General features: G+C 37.4%; 2 protein-coding genes across 2 annotated transcripts; both read left to right on the forward strand.

Moving 5' to 3' along the window:
- The first annotated feature begins 2,958 nt into the window (after positions 1 to 2,958).
- Positions 2,959 to 12,347, forward strand: LOC135156188 (condensin complex subunit 3-like). Its single transcript, XM_064107833.1, has 6 exons — positions 2,959 to 3,052; positions 5,813 to 5,965; positions 6,889 to 7,092; positions 7,734 to 7,962; positions 9,022 to 9,167; positions 10,050 to 12,347. Exons 2-6 carry the CDS (start codon positions 5,858 to 5,860, stop codon positions 10,149 to 10,151), a joined length of 789 nt encoding a protein of 262 aa, XP_063963903.1. The 5' UTR covers positions 2,959 to 3,052; positions 5,813 to 5,857; the 3' UTR covers positions 10,152 to 12,347.
- On the forward strand, positions 11,176 to 15,200 carry LOC129274030 (putative nuclease HARBI1). Its single transcript, XM_054910894.2, has 3 exons — positions 11,176 to 11,711; positions 13,179 to 13,457; positions 14,063 to 15,200. Exons 1-3 carry the CDS (start codon positions 11,176 to 11,178, stop codon positions 14,337 to 14,339), a joined length of 1,092 nt encoding a protein of 363 aa, XP_054766869.2. The 3' UTR covers positions 14,340 to 15,200.
- The last annotated feature ends 214 nt before the right edge of the window (positions 15,201 to 15,414 follow it).

Below are 15,414 nucleotides of genomic sequence, written 5' to 3' on the forward strand. Positions count from 1 at the left end.
CAATAAAAGGCATTTCGAGGGCTAAAAAGGTGACAAAAAAAGAAGAGAAGTTGTATTTTGTCCCGGAAATTGCCCATCCAATCATTTCTCCTTTTCTTTTGGTATTATGACTTTGTTTCTCTGTTCCTGCTTGAAAAGAACACATGTGACCCACAGTTTGTTCACAGTGTGGAACACGACAGTATTTTGTTTATTAGGTGTAGATATACCTATGCTTGGACTGGCTTATCTCGAAATGTTGCATTGCAGTGCAGTAAATGAATGGGTGTAAATAAATTTTAGTGGCACTGTGTCTCCAAGGGCTGTTTGTACCGCATACATTCTTAATTCCGAAGCTTCGTTATTCCGAAGGTTCGGATATTCCGAAGGTTCGTTATTCCGAAGGTCCGTATTTCCGAAGGTTCGTAATTCCGAAGGTTCGTTAGTCCGAAAACGAAGTGAGGTTCGTAATTCCGAAGGTTCGTTAGTCCGAAAACTAATGATTAACGAACCTTATTTCGTTTTCGGACTAACGGACCTTCGGAACAACGAACCTTATTTCGTTTTTGGATTAACGAACCTTATTTCGTTTTCGGATTATCTAACCTTCGGAATAACGAACCTTCGGAATAACGCCACAAATGTTCGGATTAACGAACCCTTTTACGTTTTCGGATTAATGAACATCGAGGTATAGGCAATTTACGTGTTTCGGAATTACGAACCGTCGGAATAAAGAACCTTTGGAATTACGAAGTGTAACCGTTTGTACACTACATACAACAATGCAAAATGAGAACTTGAACTATGTTCAAACCAGAACATTCAGTTCATTACTTGGCCTTCATAAAATATCACGAATTATGATGTATTATACCCTTTGTTTTGCACATGGTTGCAAATTGCGATTGGTCATGCATGAATGATTAAAGGACAAGTCCACCCCATCAAAATCGGATGTAAAATAAGAAAGTTATGACATTTGAAAGTTTTGCTTAATTTCACAAAACAGTTATATGCACATCCTGGTGGGTATGCAAATGAGGAGACTGATGACACCATCCATTTACTATTTATTTTGTATTTTATTACATGAAATAGGGAATATTCTATTTTTCTCTTTATTGTCAAGTGATACAACAATTAATTCCTCCCTAAACATGTGGAATGAGCATTGTTTAATACTATATGATTCAGTCAAGTTGGTCCTCATTGTCAAATCTATAAAAAATCAAATATTTCATAATTCAAACAATAAAAAAAAAAAAAAAATAGTGAGTGAGGGACATCATCGACTGTACGTGTCATTTGAGTTGTGCATATCAATGTTTTGTGAAAAATGAGCAAAACTTGTTAGTATCATAACTTTCTGATTTTACATCCGATTTTGATGAAGTTTTCGGCGTTTTGCTAGTTTGATTTCTCTCTTTTCATTCAAATCAACATCTTTCTGGGGTGGACTTGACCTTTAAGAATCATGCAATAATGCATATATTTAGACCTTTCTGTGATCATTGAAGCATTAACATGTCATGTTTCAATGATCACGACTCATTTTTTATTGATAATGCTTTCATTTGATATTCAATTCAAATGTGCTTCAGTCAATATTATGCATTTTGCAAATGATTTTTAATGTATGGATATCTGCCTGATGTTGCCTCGAGGTGCAATTAGATATTTCATTTTCTGTCAAAAGAAACAATTAAGGATCAGAACTTTATATGAAATTATGCATATCATTTTAACTCTCAGAATTATTTAAGAAATAATTATTGATCAATGAAGTATTGCAAGTTACGTTTCAATGAAAATGTGCATTATATTCATTCATGCATGAATATACTGAGGTGAAAACTGGGTGAAAACAAAGCTTAAAGGGGAATCCAGCCTTGACAATAAAAGTTGTGTTGGGAAGGAGAAAAATAAATCAAACAGAATGGTGAAAGTTTGAAAGAAATCAGACAAGCAATTAGAAAGTTATAGCTGCTTTAAAATTGAGATCACTAATACTATGTAGATTTCAAATTGGCAACTGTGTAAGTAAATTATGACAAGGGGCAAGGACAACTTTCCCATAGGCCATTTACTTTATTATCAGGGATATGTGGTTTTCTCCTAAGTACCCATTCCCCTGGGGCATTTATCTAAATATAACCCAGGTAGTATATTTTGTTATGTCCTCATGAAAAAAAATATAATTTAAAATAAAACTTTTGGGAAAAATGACATTTTAGCCTTAACATGTATTGGAGTACATGGAAGAGTAGTCCTTGCCTTACATCACTATGACATCCCATATGCGGCCAATTTGAAGTCTCCATGGGTATAGTGATTACCAATATTTACAACTTTTAAAAATTCATAACATTCTTGTTGCTTGTCCAATATTGTTCAAATTTTCACCCATCAACTTATCTGATTTTTCTTTTCCTTATAAAAACAAGTTTTTATTTGGGTTGGATTCCCCTTTAAGGATATACTTCTCATTCATGTAATATATAGTTCATCATTACATTTAATGAAAGCCAATTAACTAGGCAGAGAGTTTTTGTATTCCAGCATAAAAAAGACATAACATATAGGACCTACCAAAAATATGTGATACGCTTGATATTCAACTGATAGGAAATTATGGAAAAAAAAATCATTTAAAAAAAGCAAAAAGCAAAAAAAAATATCTGCAGGGGTGTGTGTGTGTGGTCTGGCTGATATCTAATTTTAGAGTGTGCAGATCGAGGAACACCTTTTGGCTCATATACCCATATTTGTTATTGCCTGATTATTTTTCAAGTTATTTGATTGATTGGATCAATAGTAACTTTTCAATTGTAAGACGGGACCCTGAGGGGATCCAGTCAACCGAAAAGAGAGATAATAATAATTATAATCGGCATCAACTTATGAAAAACCGACTGTTGTTGCGACGCCCCGGCCCCAGAGCGACGCCCGGTCTGCTGCCCTCAACGTTATACTGTGATATATCGCGGGTACTTTTGAAAATCAAGCCGAGCTGAGCTGTTGACTTTTGTGTGTCTGGGCCGAAGTCTGAAGAAAACACAAACTTTTTCAGGTAAAGAATGTTTAGATTTATCCTTGTCATTTACTTCATTCCGTGTATTAAGACAATGGCAGTTTTTACGTATAATTGAAAAACAAAATGATTTTTACAGCCGCACTGCCACTGGCGTCTTGCCTGGCTTGGCCTGGCTTGGGCTTGGTACGTTGTCGTTAAAAAAGACGTTAGCTCGGAGTCGGATAACCCAGGGAGCTCCCGCCCGCGAAAACAGAAATTATGCACTTACCATGATTATATTGATGAAGCCTGAATGTCTATCGAGTGGTAGTATCCTGACATCGAGGCACAGACTGGAACCTCAAAAAAAAGAAAAGTTCTCTCCTACCCCAGTCCTGATCACGATCATGTCGATCGGCCATTTTTGTTATACTTATAGGCCCTAAAATCATAACAAAAATGGCCGATCGGGACTGGGGTAGGAGAGAACTCGTTTTTTTGAGGTTCCAGTCTGTGCCTCGATGTCAGGATGCTACCACTCGATAGACCTTCATCCATATAATCGTGGTAAGTGCATAATTTCTGTTTTCACAATTTATCTTCAGGATCTTGCTAGATATTTTGACCATAATCTACCCTTGTCCCGTGATGGGTAAATACACGGTTAGAGTAGACAGCTGGCAGCCGTCTGTTTCGAGGAGTTTTTAAACATTTTTTTCCCCTTAAATTTCTCCTCGTACACAGATGGCTCGCTAGCGTGCAGCCACCATTAGGGGACTTGCAATGCAAAATCCCCCCGTCTGGGCTCTTCAATTTTTGTCTTTAATGAATAAAAATTTTGAAAATTAACGCGACCAAAATGCAAATTAATATTCCCTCTTGGCATATTAATTGCCAAAAAATGGAGAAAAATCAAGTTAAAAGGAACAAAAACAGTGACTTACCGCAGCTGTCGCGCAAATTCACTTCCCCGTTTTATCCGATCTTAAGTACATAAACATATGGCCACCGGCCATTGAGTCCCCTGTACAGATCGCGCTAGAACTTCGGTCTCTGTATTTGGTGAGTGAAGCCAACGGAGAGTCGGAGTTCAGCTCAGCTGAACAACCAACATAACAGAGACCGAAGCTTTTGGTCTAATACACGGTGAGCTCCTGGGCGCCGGCCTGCTTCGCGGGCCAGCGCTCCCTGGGTTAATTCGGTGGTGGCCAATTTTGCATGTGACCAAAGTCAAGTTTCATCGCCGATCCCTGAAGTAAAAAAAAGTTCAATGTAAATGTTGTTTTAATCGGCGGCGGACACCAATACCTAAAATTGATATCGGCAAAAATATTGAAATGTTAAGTTGTTGTTTACCATATCTAAAAATTTAGGTGTCTTTTTGTCTGGAAATGTTTTAAAGTGTTTTGAGGTGTAATGAGTTAAAATATATTTGATATGCCTTTCGCTATGGACTCCAGTTCTCCTAGAAGAAATATAATAAATCACACATTTTTCTGACAACCGCGGAAAAGAAAAAACAAAATAGAAGTCACAAACATCTCAGATCAATGAACAATCGATTGGGAATGTTTTAAAATTGTTTTGAGGTCCTAACGAGTTAAAATATATTTTATATATCTTTCCCTATGAACTCTCTAAGAAATATAAATGATGCACTATTCTGAAAACGGCGGAAAGGATTATAAAACAGAATAGAAGTCGCAAACGAGTCAGATTAATGAACGATCTATCAGGCATTTAACATTGTTTTATGATGCTAACGAGTGAAATTTCAAACTCCTTTGATTAGGAACTCTTGTTCTCCGAGTATAAATATAAATCACACATTATTCTGACAACATTGGAAAGGAATATAAAACAGAATATAAGTCACAAACATCTCTGATTAATGAACGATCTACATGTATCAGAACAGGTGTTAAATTGTTTTGAGACGATAAAGAGTTCAAATACATTTTAAATACCTTTCGTTATGAACTTTCTAAGAAATGTAAATCACACATTTATTCTGACAACAGCGGAAATAATAAAAGAACCGATGTCACAAACATATCAGATCACTTGGATTGTGAAGCGTCCCGGCTTCATAGGGAGGTATAAACCGGGGTATAAAATAATGATAGTATTACAGATAAATTCCAGTTCTGGTAACGATCTCAAAATTACTTTTTACAGAATCTAATATAATGACCTTTTTTATGAATAAAAAATATGTGCCAAAGGATTCTGGAAGAAATTGTGTAATTGCTGAGAAATAAGTAAAATAAGTGCGGATTCGGTCACTTCCGTCGGGTCTTTATTCCAGCAATAATAAAACACTGTCCCACGTGTGCCTATCTGTGTTGGTGATCTTCAGAGTGAACATTTTTCAGCGTAGATTTCAAGATTTCACGAAGTTCAGTTTATGTAACTGTACCAGATCTACATCCTCGATGATATACTGACAATTAAGCCTGGTTTTACAGACTTTCTCATGAAATCAGTGTTTACTGCAACTACTGGCATTTCTCTTTAAAATTGTTGAAGATTCATAACATATTTGTTAAGCGTTTTGATGCGATATCGATTTATGATATAAAATCATTCTCCGAAAAGCAAAATGAAGCTCACAGCCAAAGCAAGTGATTCGTCCTTCATCATCAGGTACATTGCGTAATACCTTGGGAGACCCAGCTGGGCCATTGTGGGGCAGTTCGCCCCCCTTTAAGAGATTGTTCTGTTAATTTCAATTTCATCCCCTTGTTAATGTTGATGTTTACATGACATCCTAAATAAATTGCACTACACATCTATGTGTTTTCAATTTCTTTCCAGACCATTTCTACGTTGCAAGTGTTCTATAAATAAAGTAGAAGCAGGATGGCTCCAAAGCGGCAATACACCATGAAGGAGGTCTTTGAAGAGTGTCAACAAGGTCTTCATACACACAGCAAGTTGATGACAGCACTGCTAAAAAATTATCAGCAGGTAAAATATTTGAAAATATAAAAATATATCCTTTGAAAAAAATATTCAAGTAAGTTATTGTTTCCAAGTGAAGCCAGACATGTCCCTGTCAACATCTCCTGAATGGTTCAGTTGACAATGCACAAAACACACACAAACTCAAACCCCCATTCCACAGAGAGCAAGACCTCTGAAAAACTGCTATAAGACTATGAAACTTGCTTGATCCTTCAAAGATCTTTCCACGAGCTTTTAAAGATCTCTGAGGTCTTTCACAATTCCTGATGGACCTTTCAGTGGTCTTTGTGGTTCGCATGATTCCCAAAACTTTTTGAAACAGTTTAAAACAGTCTTTCAGGAGAATGGTCTTTTGGTGGTCTTTCGGCGGTCTTCCAATGAACTTTCAAAGGTCTTAGTCTTTCCATGATCTTTCGACAGTCTCTCAAGGTTTTTTGCAGAGAGCAATTTAAGACTCATGAAACATCATTGAAAGGCCAGGAAAAGTCCATGGAAAGAATAATGAATGATCACTTATTGCATAAAAGATCTCTGAAAGACAATTGAAAGATATCTATAGGACTAGTCTAATTTCAGTACAAGAAGTATAAATTAGTCTTTCAGAGTTCTTTGAGGGGTCTTTCTGAGCCATGTCACAGAAATTTCAGTGATCTTGGAGACTGCTGTCTTTGTAAGACCTTGCCAATTTTTGGTCTTTCAAAGGTCCTTCAAAGGTCTCACCTCTGTGGAATGGGGACCTTACATGTATGCATTGAGTGAGGCCATGAGCTACAATATTGGACACCATGTTTCTTATTCTCAAATACATCCCATTTTCATTTCAGCTGCTGCAAAGTTGACATATAATATGCTTACTCTCAAGTAAATTCGTTCCAACATGAATTGAAATGATTGAATCACAGTTTATTCCTCGTTTTTCTTTTAAGGCCGAGGATAAAGCAGCATTCAATGATGAATTTGCTGGATACCTGAAGTATTCGATGGTCATCTTCAAGCGGGAACCCGCCGTTGAACGAACCCTGGACTTTGCTGCAAAGTTTGCTGCGTCGTTTGGCGTTGAAGAAGGAAAGGAGAATCAATCAGAGGACGAAGCAACTTTCCTCACGTTCCTCTTTGATTTTCTCTTGAAGGTAATACTTGCCCACCCAAGTGACTCACCTTAAAAAGTTGAAACCCACAATAAGTGGCAGGAATTTTTCTCTGTAATAAGCCACTAGGTCATGAATATTTGTTATTTGATCAATCAAGTGATGGTAATAAATCCTTTCTCCTTTTTATGGTAAACCTGAATCGTTAGAATCACCCAAAAAGTGTCGAGTGCAAAGTGTAAAATTGGGAAAAGAAACAGAAACCTGTACTGATACCAAAGCTTATTTTGTTTCTAGGTTCCATATCTGTCAGAAATAGTCTATTTTGGTTTCTGTAAGGAGTAAAGCTGTGCTGGTTCTCATACACATTGGTAATATTTGATCTGATACATTCAAAATTACTACTCTTTGATTTGAATGTGATATTTCGTATTTCAGGATTTTGAAAATTTTAATGGTGCAAGGCCACTTTCCATTAGGGCACTTTTCTACATAAAAGCAGAAATATGTATGAAACTTTAAAAAAACACAATATCCATGTCCAATGAGAGGGACATCTGGGGCAAACAATCAATAAGGGCACCCAAAGCCATGGCCTCTGGTGGCTTTAGATTAATTTGAGCCCTGCTTTATCTGAAGACACATTGTCATTGCAAATCATGTATGTATTTATCTTGGATTAGTCCCACAATGGGCGTGACCGTGCAGTGCGGTTCCGTGCTTGCCAGATGATCAACAAACTCCTGTCCAACCTAGGGGAGGAGGCTCAGATCGATGACGACCTCTATGATCGTATCTATCGCTGTATGCTGGCCAGGGTCCAAGACAAGTTTCCTGCCGTGCGAGTCCAGGCGGTCATGGCACTTGCTCGTCTCCAGGATCCTTCTGATCCCGACTGCCCAGTGATTAAAGGTTAGTTTTCTTCAACTTTCAATCCAATCACTCCTTGCAATAATTTCTCAAGAAGATAAAAGGGTTTTGGAATACCATCTTAGAACTAGGCCTGTTGCGATTGCCCTTTTTGACATTCGATTGTTCAAACAATCAAATATCTTGAACAATCGAGATTCCTGGATTATCCGAAATCACAAAAAATATTCACCTTTGCACATGACCTATCTGGGGTCTCACATCATGAGCTTGTTGACTCAGTTGTGTGTCCTGTACAGCTCTTACGACATGCACATCAACTCGGCTGAATGATGCGCGGTCGCCAATGCAGACATCATTATCATGTCTTGAAAGAATGACATTGTTGGAATTCATTAAATTTTACCATAAATTTCATTTGTTATCTTGTTCTTTCTTGTCAAATGACAAAGACTATAACCATACACTTTTGAAGACCGAATGTCTCGAATCAGTAATTAACAACATTCGATCAGTGTGAAAAGAAGTATTCAGTTGCCTAAAGTTGGGACACTGATTGAGTGCATCAATTGTTTGAGTTCTGCTCCCAAGCCTACCTAGAACCTCTGTCAGCAGAATTTTGAGGGCAGCATGGCATATGATTGCTAGCACGTAGGCTTCTATACATGTCATGCTCAGACCTCTTGGCTACACAGCAGCCAGCAAATATGAGTGGGGCTCTCTGTAAAACTTGTTACACCTCCTTTAAATATGCCCTAATTACCAAGGAGCAGTAAGAACCAGACCAAGTCAATACAATGGCCCAGGCTCTGGCCAAATGTTTGCTATTCACTTGGAGATGATATTCATGAAAGAAGAACCGAACCTCGTAATAATTGCTTCATGTGTTAGTTGAATTTCTGAAGCATTGTACATTCTGCCAAATGAATGGACACAAATATGCAATAAGAATATGAAAGAATAACCGAAATAGTACTAGTTATGATTGACAAGAATAGAAAAATTCATTGTAATAAGACCATTCATGGCCACATTAATATTATCAGAGGCATTATCACGCAACATTGATTTGCCCCTTCTTGATTACTCACTGCGCTATAGCATACCTTTATCTGATGGAGAAGGATGTGAACTTTGAGGTGAGGAGAACAGTCCTGTCCTGTATCGCTCCTGCATCCCAGACCCTTCCAGCCATTCTGGAGCGAACCAGGGACATCAAAGATACTGTCCGTAAGATGGCTTATCAGGTAATTGCAGGGAATTATTTTTCTTACCAAATTTTATTAACATTTTTGGTTTTAAGAGAAATTCAATTTCTGTACAGTCTTAAATAAAAAATCTGCTACACAACAGACTTTTTGTTCAGCAGTCTTTTTAAAAAATCTGGAGCAAATTGTGATGCGATACCTACATGTAAGCCCTGTTCCGTAAAAAGTTATTTCTATGGTAACTTTGCATTCCAATCGTAATTAGCATGGTAACATGACCAATCAGCCAATCAAAATAAAGAATTAATGAAAGTTACTATTGGATGGCAAAGTCGCTAGACTATTAACAGTACCTTTTATGCAATTTTGCCCTAAAAAAGTTATTCCCTGGGTAAAGACATTGTTCAATGTTAATAGTTGTAGTCCGTTAGGCTATTATTGCAGACTGGTTTGACTTGAGCTATATTCTTTGTATGATTGCAAATATAGCTTAGCAAGCCCCAAATTTTGAACACTTTTTTTTTCTTTTACTATCTACATTGTATGTTTACGTACATGTATGTTTATTAAGGGTTTTGTTTATATAATCATATTGACAAAAAAAATCATCACTTCTGGGCAGGTTTAAATTGTAAGAGTTTTGTATGTGGTAATTCCATAAAATATATATGTCTGACCTCCTATATATGTACATGTATGTGGAACCTTCTTGAACTTATCTGTCTCTGTTTTCTGCATGTAGTTTATAATTTGAAAAGTTGTTATTCCATCAAATCATCATGACTGGAGCTGTTCATAAAGGGAAATAAGAATGGAAAAACATGGGGGGGGGGCATGGACATTACAAAATGTGGATTGTTTTATGGAATTGCCCATTGATAGTTGAATCTGTTTGACCCTGTTTGATTTGTTTGAATTTAGGTTCTATCAGAGAAGGTTCATGTGAGATCCCTCACCATATCACAGAGGATCAAAGTCTTACAGTCTGGACTCACTGATCACTCAGGTATGAAAGTGTTTTGAGTTATAATATGTTCAATTCAATTCAATTCAATTCGGTTTATTAGATATAAAACAGAATACAATGCTGTAGTCCGAAGACTAATTGTGCAATGTTTACATTGATTATTATTTACATTTGAAGATTGTATATACACTTAAAAAAATGATTCACATATAAATGAGAAACAGTTGGTTGATTAATTGAGTCATGCATAAGTGAGATTTCAGTAGATATTACTAGCAAGAATTCTGATAATTGTGTATTGGGGAAAAACCTGTTTTAAACTTACAATTATACAACAAAAAGGTCAGAAATATAATTCAGATTTGATATTCATTATGAAGAGATTTAGAATCAAGTTATTGCAACAGGATTAATCATAGTTATAGAACATTTAAATAATAATAATAATAACATTTGAGATATGAAATCCATTAAGAATGGAACCAAGATTACTTTGAGATATGCGATTGAGGCTGATAAAATAATTCATAATAATTCTTTAAAAAAAATCAAAATTAACAATTAAATGTTGTGATTAAAGATAAATTCCAGTTGTGGGGACGATCTCAAAATGACTTTTTACAGAATTTAATATAATGATCACCAAAGTGTCTGTTTGTATGAATAAAAAATATGTGCCAAAGGATTCTGGAAAAAATTGTGTAATCGCTGAGAAATAAGCAAAATAAGCGCGGATTCTGTCACTTCCGTCGGGTCTTTATTCCTGCAATAATAATACACTGTCCCACGTGTGCCTATCTGTGTTGGCGATTTTCAGTGTGATCGTTTTTTAGCTTAGATATTATGATTTCACAAAGTTCAGTTTATGTAACTGTACCAGGGGCCTGTTTCACTAAGCGCTAAGACGCGTCTTAAGCATCCATAAGTCCGGTTATAGGACTTAGTGTAAGATGCATCTTAGCGGGAGTTTCACAAAGACCACTAAGACGCGTACCGTACTTTGTACCCATTTAACTAAGTTGCATACAGAGCGTAGCCTACGTCTCGTCGAGACGAGACGTAGGAACTGTTCTTAGTGTAATGTCATGTGATAAATTTCGCGCCAAATTTGAAAGTTTTTTCGAATTCTCGATGATGGCCGACCTCCAAATATTGATGGCCGATCGGGTGGCCAGAGGGCTTTGTCGAGAGCGTGTTTTTCGCGACAGGCAAAACCCTCTAGATAGATTTAATGAGGATGAGATGTACGAGAGGTATAGATTTTCCAGAAGAGGTGTTATGCAACTGTTAGATATCTTGGCTCCGCGATTGGATCGGGAGACATCCAGAAGCCATGCCATTGATGGACGGATGCAAGTGTTTACGGCGCTGCGTTTCTACGCCAGTGGCACCGTGCACCACAACCATGGTGACCATCACGGCATCAGCAAGGCCAGCGCAAGCAGGATTGTCCGCCGCGTTAACCGTGTTCTGGGACGGATGAAAGATGAAGTCATCAAATTCCCAACAACCCCTGCTGAAGTTGCAGCCAGTCAAGCCGACTTCTACGCTGTAAGCGGTATGCCCCGAGTTGTGAGTGCCGTGGATTGCACTCACGTTTTGTTGAGGGGTGCAAGGTAGGTCTATTTCATTTGATATATTATAACATGTATTTAAAGCATTATAGAGCCTGTGGTATGTCACACGCTAGGATAGGCCATCGGGGAGAGAGTACACCCTTATAAAAAGGTACCATGAAATTACCATGGTAACTATGGTTCTTTTTTCCAAATTACCATCCACCATAAGAACCATGAAAACATGGTATCAAACCATGGTAATTCCATGCCCTAAAAATGATCATGAAATTACCATGGTTTGATACCATGATTAGGCTTACCATGGTTTTTATGGTGGATGGTAACTTGGACAAAGACCCATGTTACCATGGTACTTTTTATAAGTGTTTGTGGGGTAAAATATTGTAACCATGCGCGTGTGAACAAACAAAATTGAATAACCTGCAAAAAGTTGCGCTGTGTAACATGTTAAACCCAGGTGTGGGTCCAGGGGGGGGGGCAGGGGGTCTTGCCCCCCCCCCCCCTCCTCGCCAAAGAGAGAGAGGGAGAGAGAGAGAAGGAAAGGGAAAGAGGAGAGAAAGGGAAAGAAAGAAGAGGAAGCAGAAAAGAAAAGGGGGAAATAAGAAGATCGGGGGGTGGGGGGGGGGGCGAAAGTTCCTTTCCTCCCAGGCTGTTGACTCCCCCCCCCCCCAGAAAAAAAAACAAGAGAAGGAAAAGGAAAGAAAAAGGAAAAGAGGAAATGGGAAGGAAATAAAGTGGAAGAAGCCAAGAAAAAGGGAATATCAGTTGCGATTTTCCCCCTTAACAAGGTGTGGCTCGGGGGGAGCGGGAGGGGCCGAAAAGCTATTGCTTCCCCCCCCCCTTCCGTAAAAAAAAGAGAGAGAGAGATAGAAGGAAGGGAAAGAGTAGAGAAAGTGAAAGAAAGAAGGGGAAGCAGAAAAGAAAAGGGAGAAAGGAGATCGGGGGGCGCGGAAGGGCCTTGTGCCTTCCAGGCTGTTGCCTCCCCCCCCCCCCCCCAGCAAAAAAAAAAAGATAGCAGGAAGGAAAGGGAGAGAAAAAAGGAAAAGAAGAGATAAAGGGAAGGAAATAAAGTGGAAGAAGCAAAAAAAAAGGCGGATATCAGTTGCGATTTTCCTTGCCAACAAGGGAAAGGGAAAATATAGAGGAAGAAGAAAAGAAAAGGGGGAAAATAAGGAAAGATCATTTGCGATTTTTATCGCTTCTTCTATCATCATTGTACAAATGTATTTATTTATTTATTTATGTCTGTTATGTCCTGTTTGATAACAAAAATATGAATATAAACTCATAACAGCAACAAAACAAAATGGAGAAAAAACTATTTTGCAGGCAGAAAGAAACGTAAAAGTAATCTTACTGCAATGGAGATTCTAAAATAAATAACATAATGGTTAATTTTTTCTCAACATTTTGCAGGAAAAAATTCTAGTTCACGATATATGGTTAAATAATTTTCTATTAATAACTGACTGCAACTTCTTTATTCATTAAACCAATCCATAGATACGGAGACGACGCATACGTGTATGTAAATAGAAAACGGCAGAAATCCATCAATGTACAACTGATGTGTACCACAAAGTACAAGATCACCAATGTGGTTGCAAGGTGGCCTGGATCGACCCATGATAGTCGGATCCTCACACACAGCAACATTGCTGCAGAGTTTGAGACTGGCAGAAAGGAAGGCGTCCTCGTTGGTGACAGTGGATACCCCCTCAAGCCTTGGCTGATAACACCAATCCCAAATCCACAAACACCTGCAGAATATGCCTATAACAGGCAAGTATTATAATACAATAAAATTGCAAACTCAACCCAAACTAGAAGGTGGTATTTCATAATATTGTCGAATCATCTACAATGCTATCTAGTGCAGATATTAATGTACCAATTTATTAGAATAGAAGAAAAATAAAGAGGAAGAGCGGGTGGAATGGAATATGATGAAGAGAAGAAGAGAAAAAAGGTGAAGGAAGTAAGAGGATGAAGAGGGGCAAAAGAAAGACAACTTGAATACCAAAGGAAAGCGGTATATTTTAAACACTGTAATGATACTCGAGACCAAGCGTAACATTTTAACGTTATGCAATGTATTTATCACATTTTTGAAACTGGAAATATGTTGAAATTTTCAATATTGTCTTTCAAAAAGCTTCAAAAACCAAACTTGCTTCACATCTACTGTAGATAGCAATGTCAAAATCCAAATAGCAAATCTGGCTCTAACTTAACATAAATTAGCAGTAGATCATTTGATAGTAATGGCAGGACCACCTGTTTATCGCTTTTATTTTTTTATTTCTCAGCGTTTTAAGGGAATTACTAGTGATTTAAGAGCAACATTCAACATTTTGAAAAGAACGTTTTTCATTTTATATTTTCAGAGCTCATCCAAAAACGCGGGTCTTCATAGAACAGGTGAACGGGCAACTTAAGGCAAAGTTTCCGTGTCTTGCTGTTGGGCTTCGCGTGGAACCGAAACACGCATGTCGTACCATCGTTGCCTGCGCAGTTCTGTTCAACATGGCCAAAGAGATGGGAGAACCACATGACTACTTTGTTCAGCCTCCTCCAGATCCAGCAGATATCAATGACTACCAAGGTCAACCTGGTGCAGTCGCCATTGCAGTTCGAGACCAAATTGTACAAGAATTTTTCTGAATGTTTATTTTGGTTCCAATTTTTTGAACTCTAGAACTTAGGAACGGAGTAAGGTATTGTGATGAAACTTGGTATTTGTATGTATGATTGTGTAAGTTTCAGGCGGAGGCATGTTTCTCAACTGCACGGTAAAATTGACTGATATCTGAATTATCTCATCAAATCAAATATCACTATTTATTTAACAGTTTTTTCTACAACAGGATATATTCAGGCTGGTACACACAAGTTGTACGTAATGTGACAGCAAATTTGAATTTGTTACATGCCAGTTATTTAACTTCATTACACTCAAAACTAGCAAAGAAAAGACAGCTTTTGCTGTGGATTGTCTGTAAAGCAGCAGTAGTATTTATTATTCTGATAAAAATAACATTCCATTTCTACCATAGTAGACCATAACCGTAGCAGATAATATTCTTCTTGATTGATAAGAGTAAAAACTTGATAATATCAAACAACCTAAATTACATAATATAGGAGTTGTATGATGCCTCACAAATGTTAGCTAAACATGTGGATATATTAAAATGCTCTCACCTGTCTACCCATTGAATGTCAAAGGTTTCCTGTTATTAACTAGTCTTTCGGTGTCATCACAAAATATCTTTAAAAATTTACAGAAGGGTGAACACTAATAAATTATGTTAAATGGTGTGGCTCAGTTGATTTACAGAAATACTGTATTGTTCGTAATAGACGCACCCCCCTCCCCCTTATTCTTCACTTGAAAGAACAAATGAAAGATAGTTTCCTTGAATAAAATGGGTCTGCAGTTAAGTTTCCTGTTCACAAAATAATACAGTTACTAATTTATAAATGATGTCCGTGTTTTGATCAGCACGTGACCTAACGAAATTGAACTGAAATTTGGTGTACCTTTGACTGTTGTTATTTGTTAGTCTTAAAAAACATGACTTGATATATATGACACAGAGACCTGTATATATCATATAATAAGACAGTAAAGGCTCTATGAAGTGTTGGGAACTCCACAAAATTTATGACAAAAATTCCCCTAAATTGCATAATGAAGTGAAAGAAGATATCATTTAACACACATTTATGCAATAGT

Source organism: Lytechinus pictus, chromosome 12, assembly GCF_037042905.1.
Source record: "Lytechinus pictus isolate F3 Inbred chromosome 12, Lp3.0, whole genome shotgun sequence".
Classification (NCBI taxonomy): Eukaryota; Metazoa; Echinodermata; class Echinoidea; order Temnopleuroida; family Toxopneustidae; genus Lytechinus; species Lytechinus pictus.

Excerpts from the sequence above, each read along its gene's own strand:
- LOC129274030 (XM_054910894.2), top strand. The coding sequence starts at position 11,176 with ATGTCATGTGATAAATTTCGCGCCAAATTTGAAAGTTTTTTCGAATTC. Across the intron at positions 11,712-13,178 it reads GTTTTGTTGAGGGGTGCAAG|ATACGGAGACGACGCATACG; the intron begins GTAGGTCTATTT and ends ACCAATCCATAG. Across the intron at positions 13,458-14,062 it reads GCAGAATATGCCTATAACAG|AGCTCATCCAAAAACGCGGG; the intron begins GCAAGTATTATA and ends TTATATTTTCAG.
- LOC135156188 (XM_064107833.1), top strand. The coding sequence starts at position 5,858 with ATGGCTCCAAAGCGGCAATACACCATGAAGGAGGTCTTTGAAGAGTGT. Across the intron at positions 7,093-7,733 it reads TCTTTGATTTTCTCTTGAAG|TCCCACAATGGGCGTGACCG; the intron begins GTAATACTTGCC and ends ATCTTGGATTAG. Across the intron at positions 7,963-9,021 it reads CGACTGCCCAGTGATTAAAG|CATACCTTTATCTGATGGAG; the intron begins GTTAGTTTTCTT and ends ACTGCGCTATAG.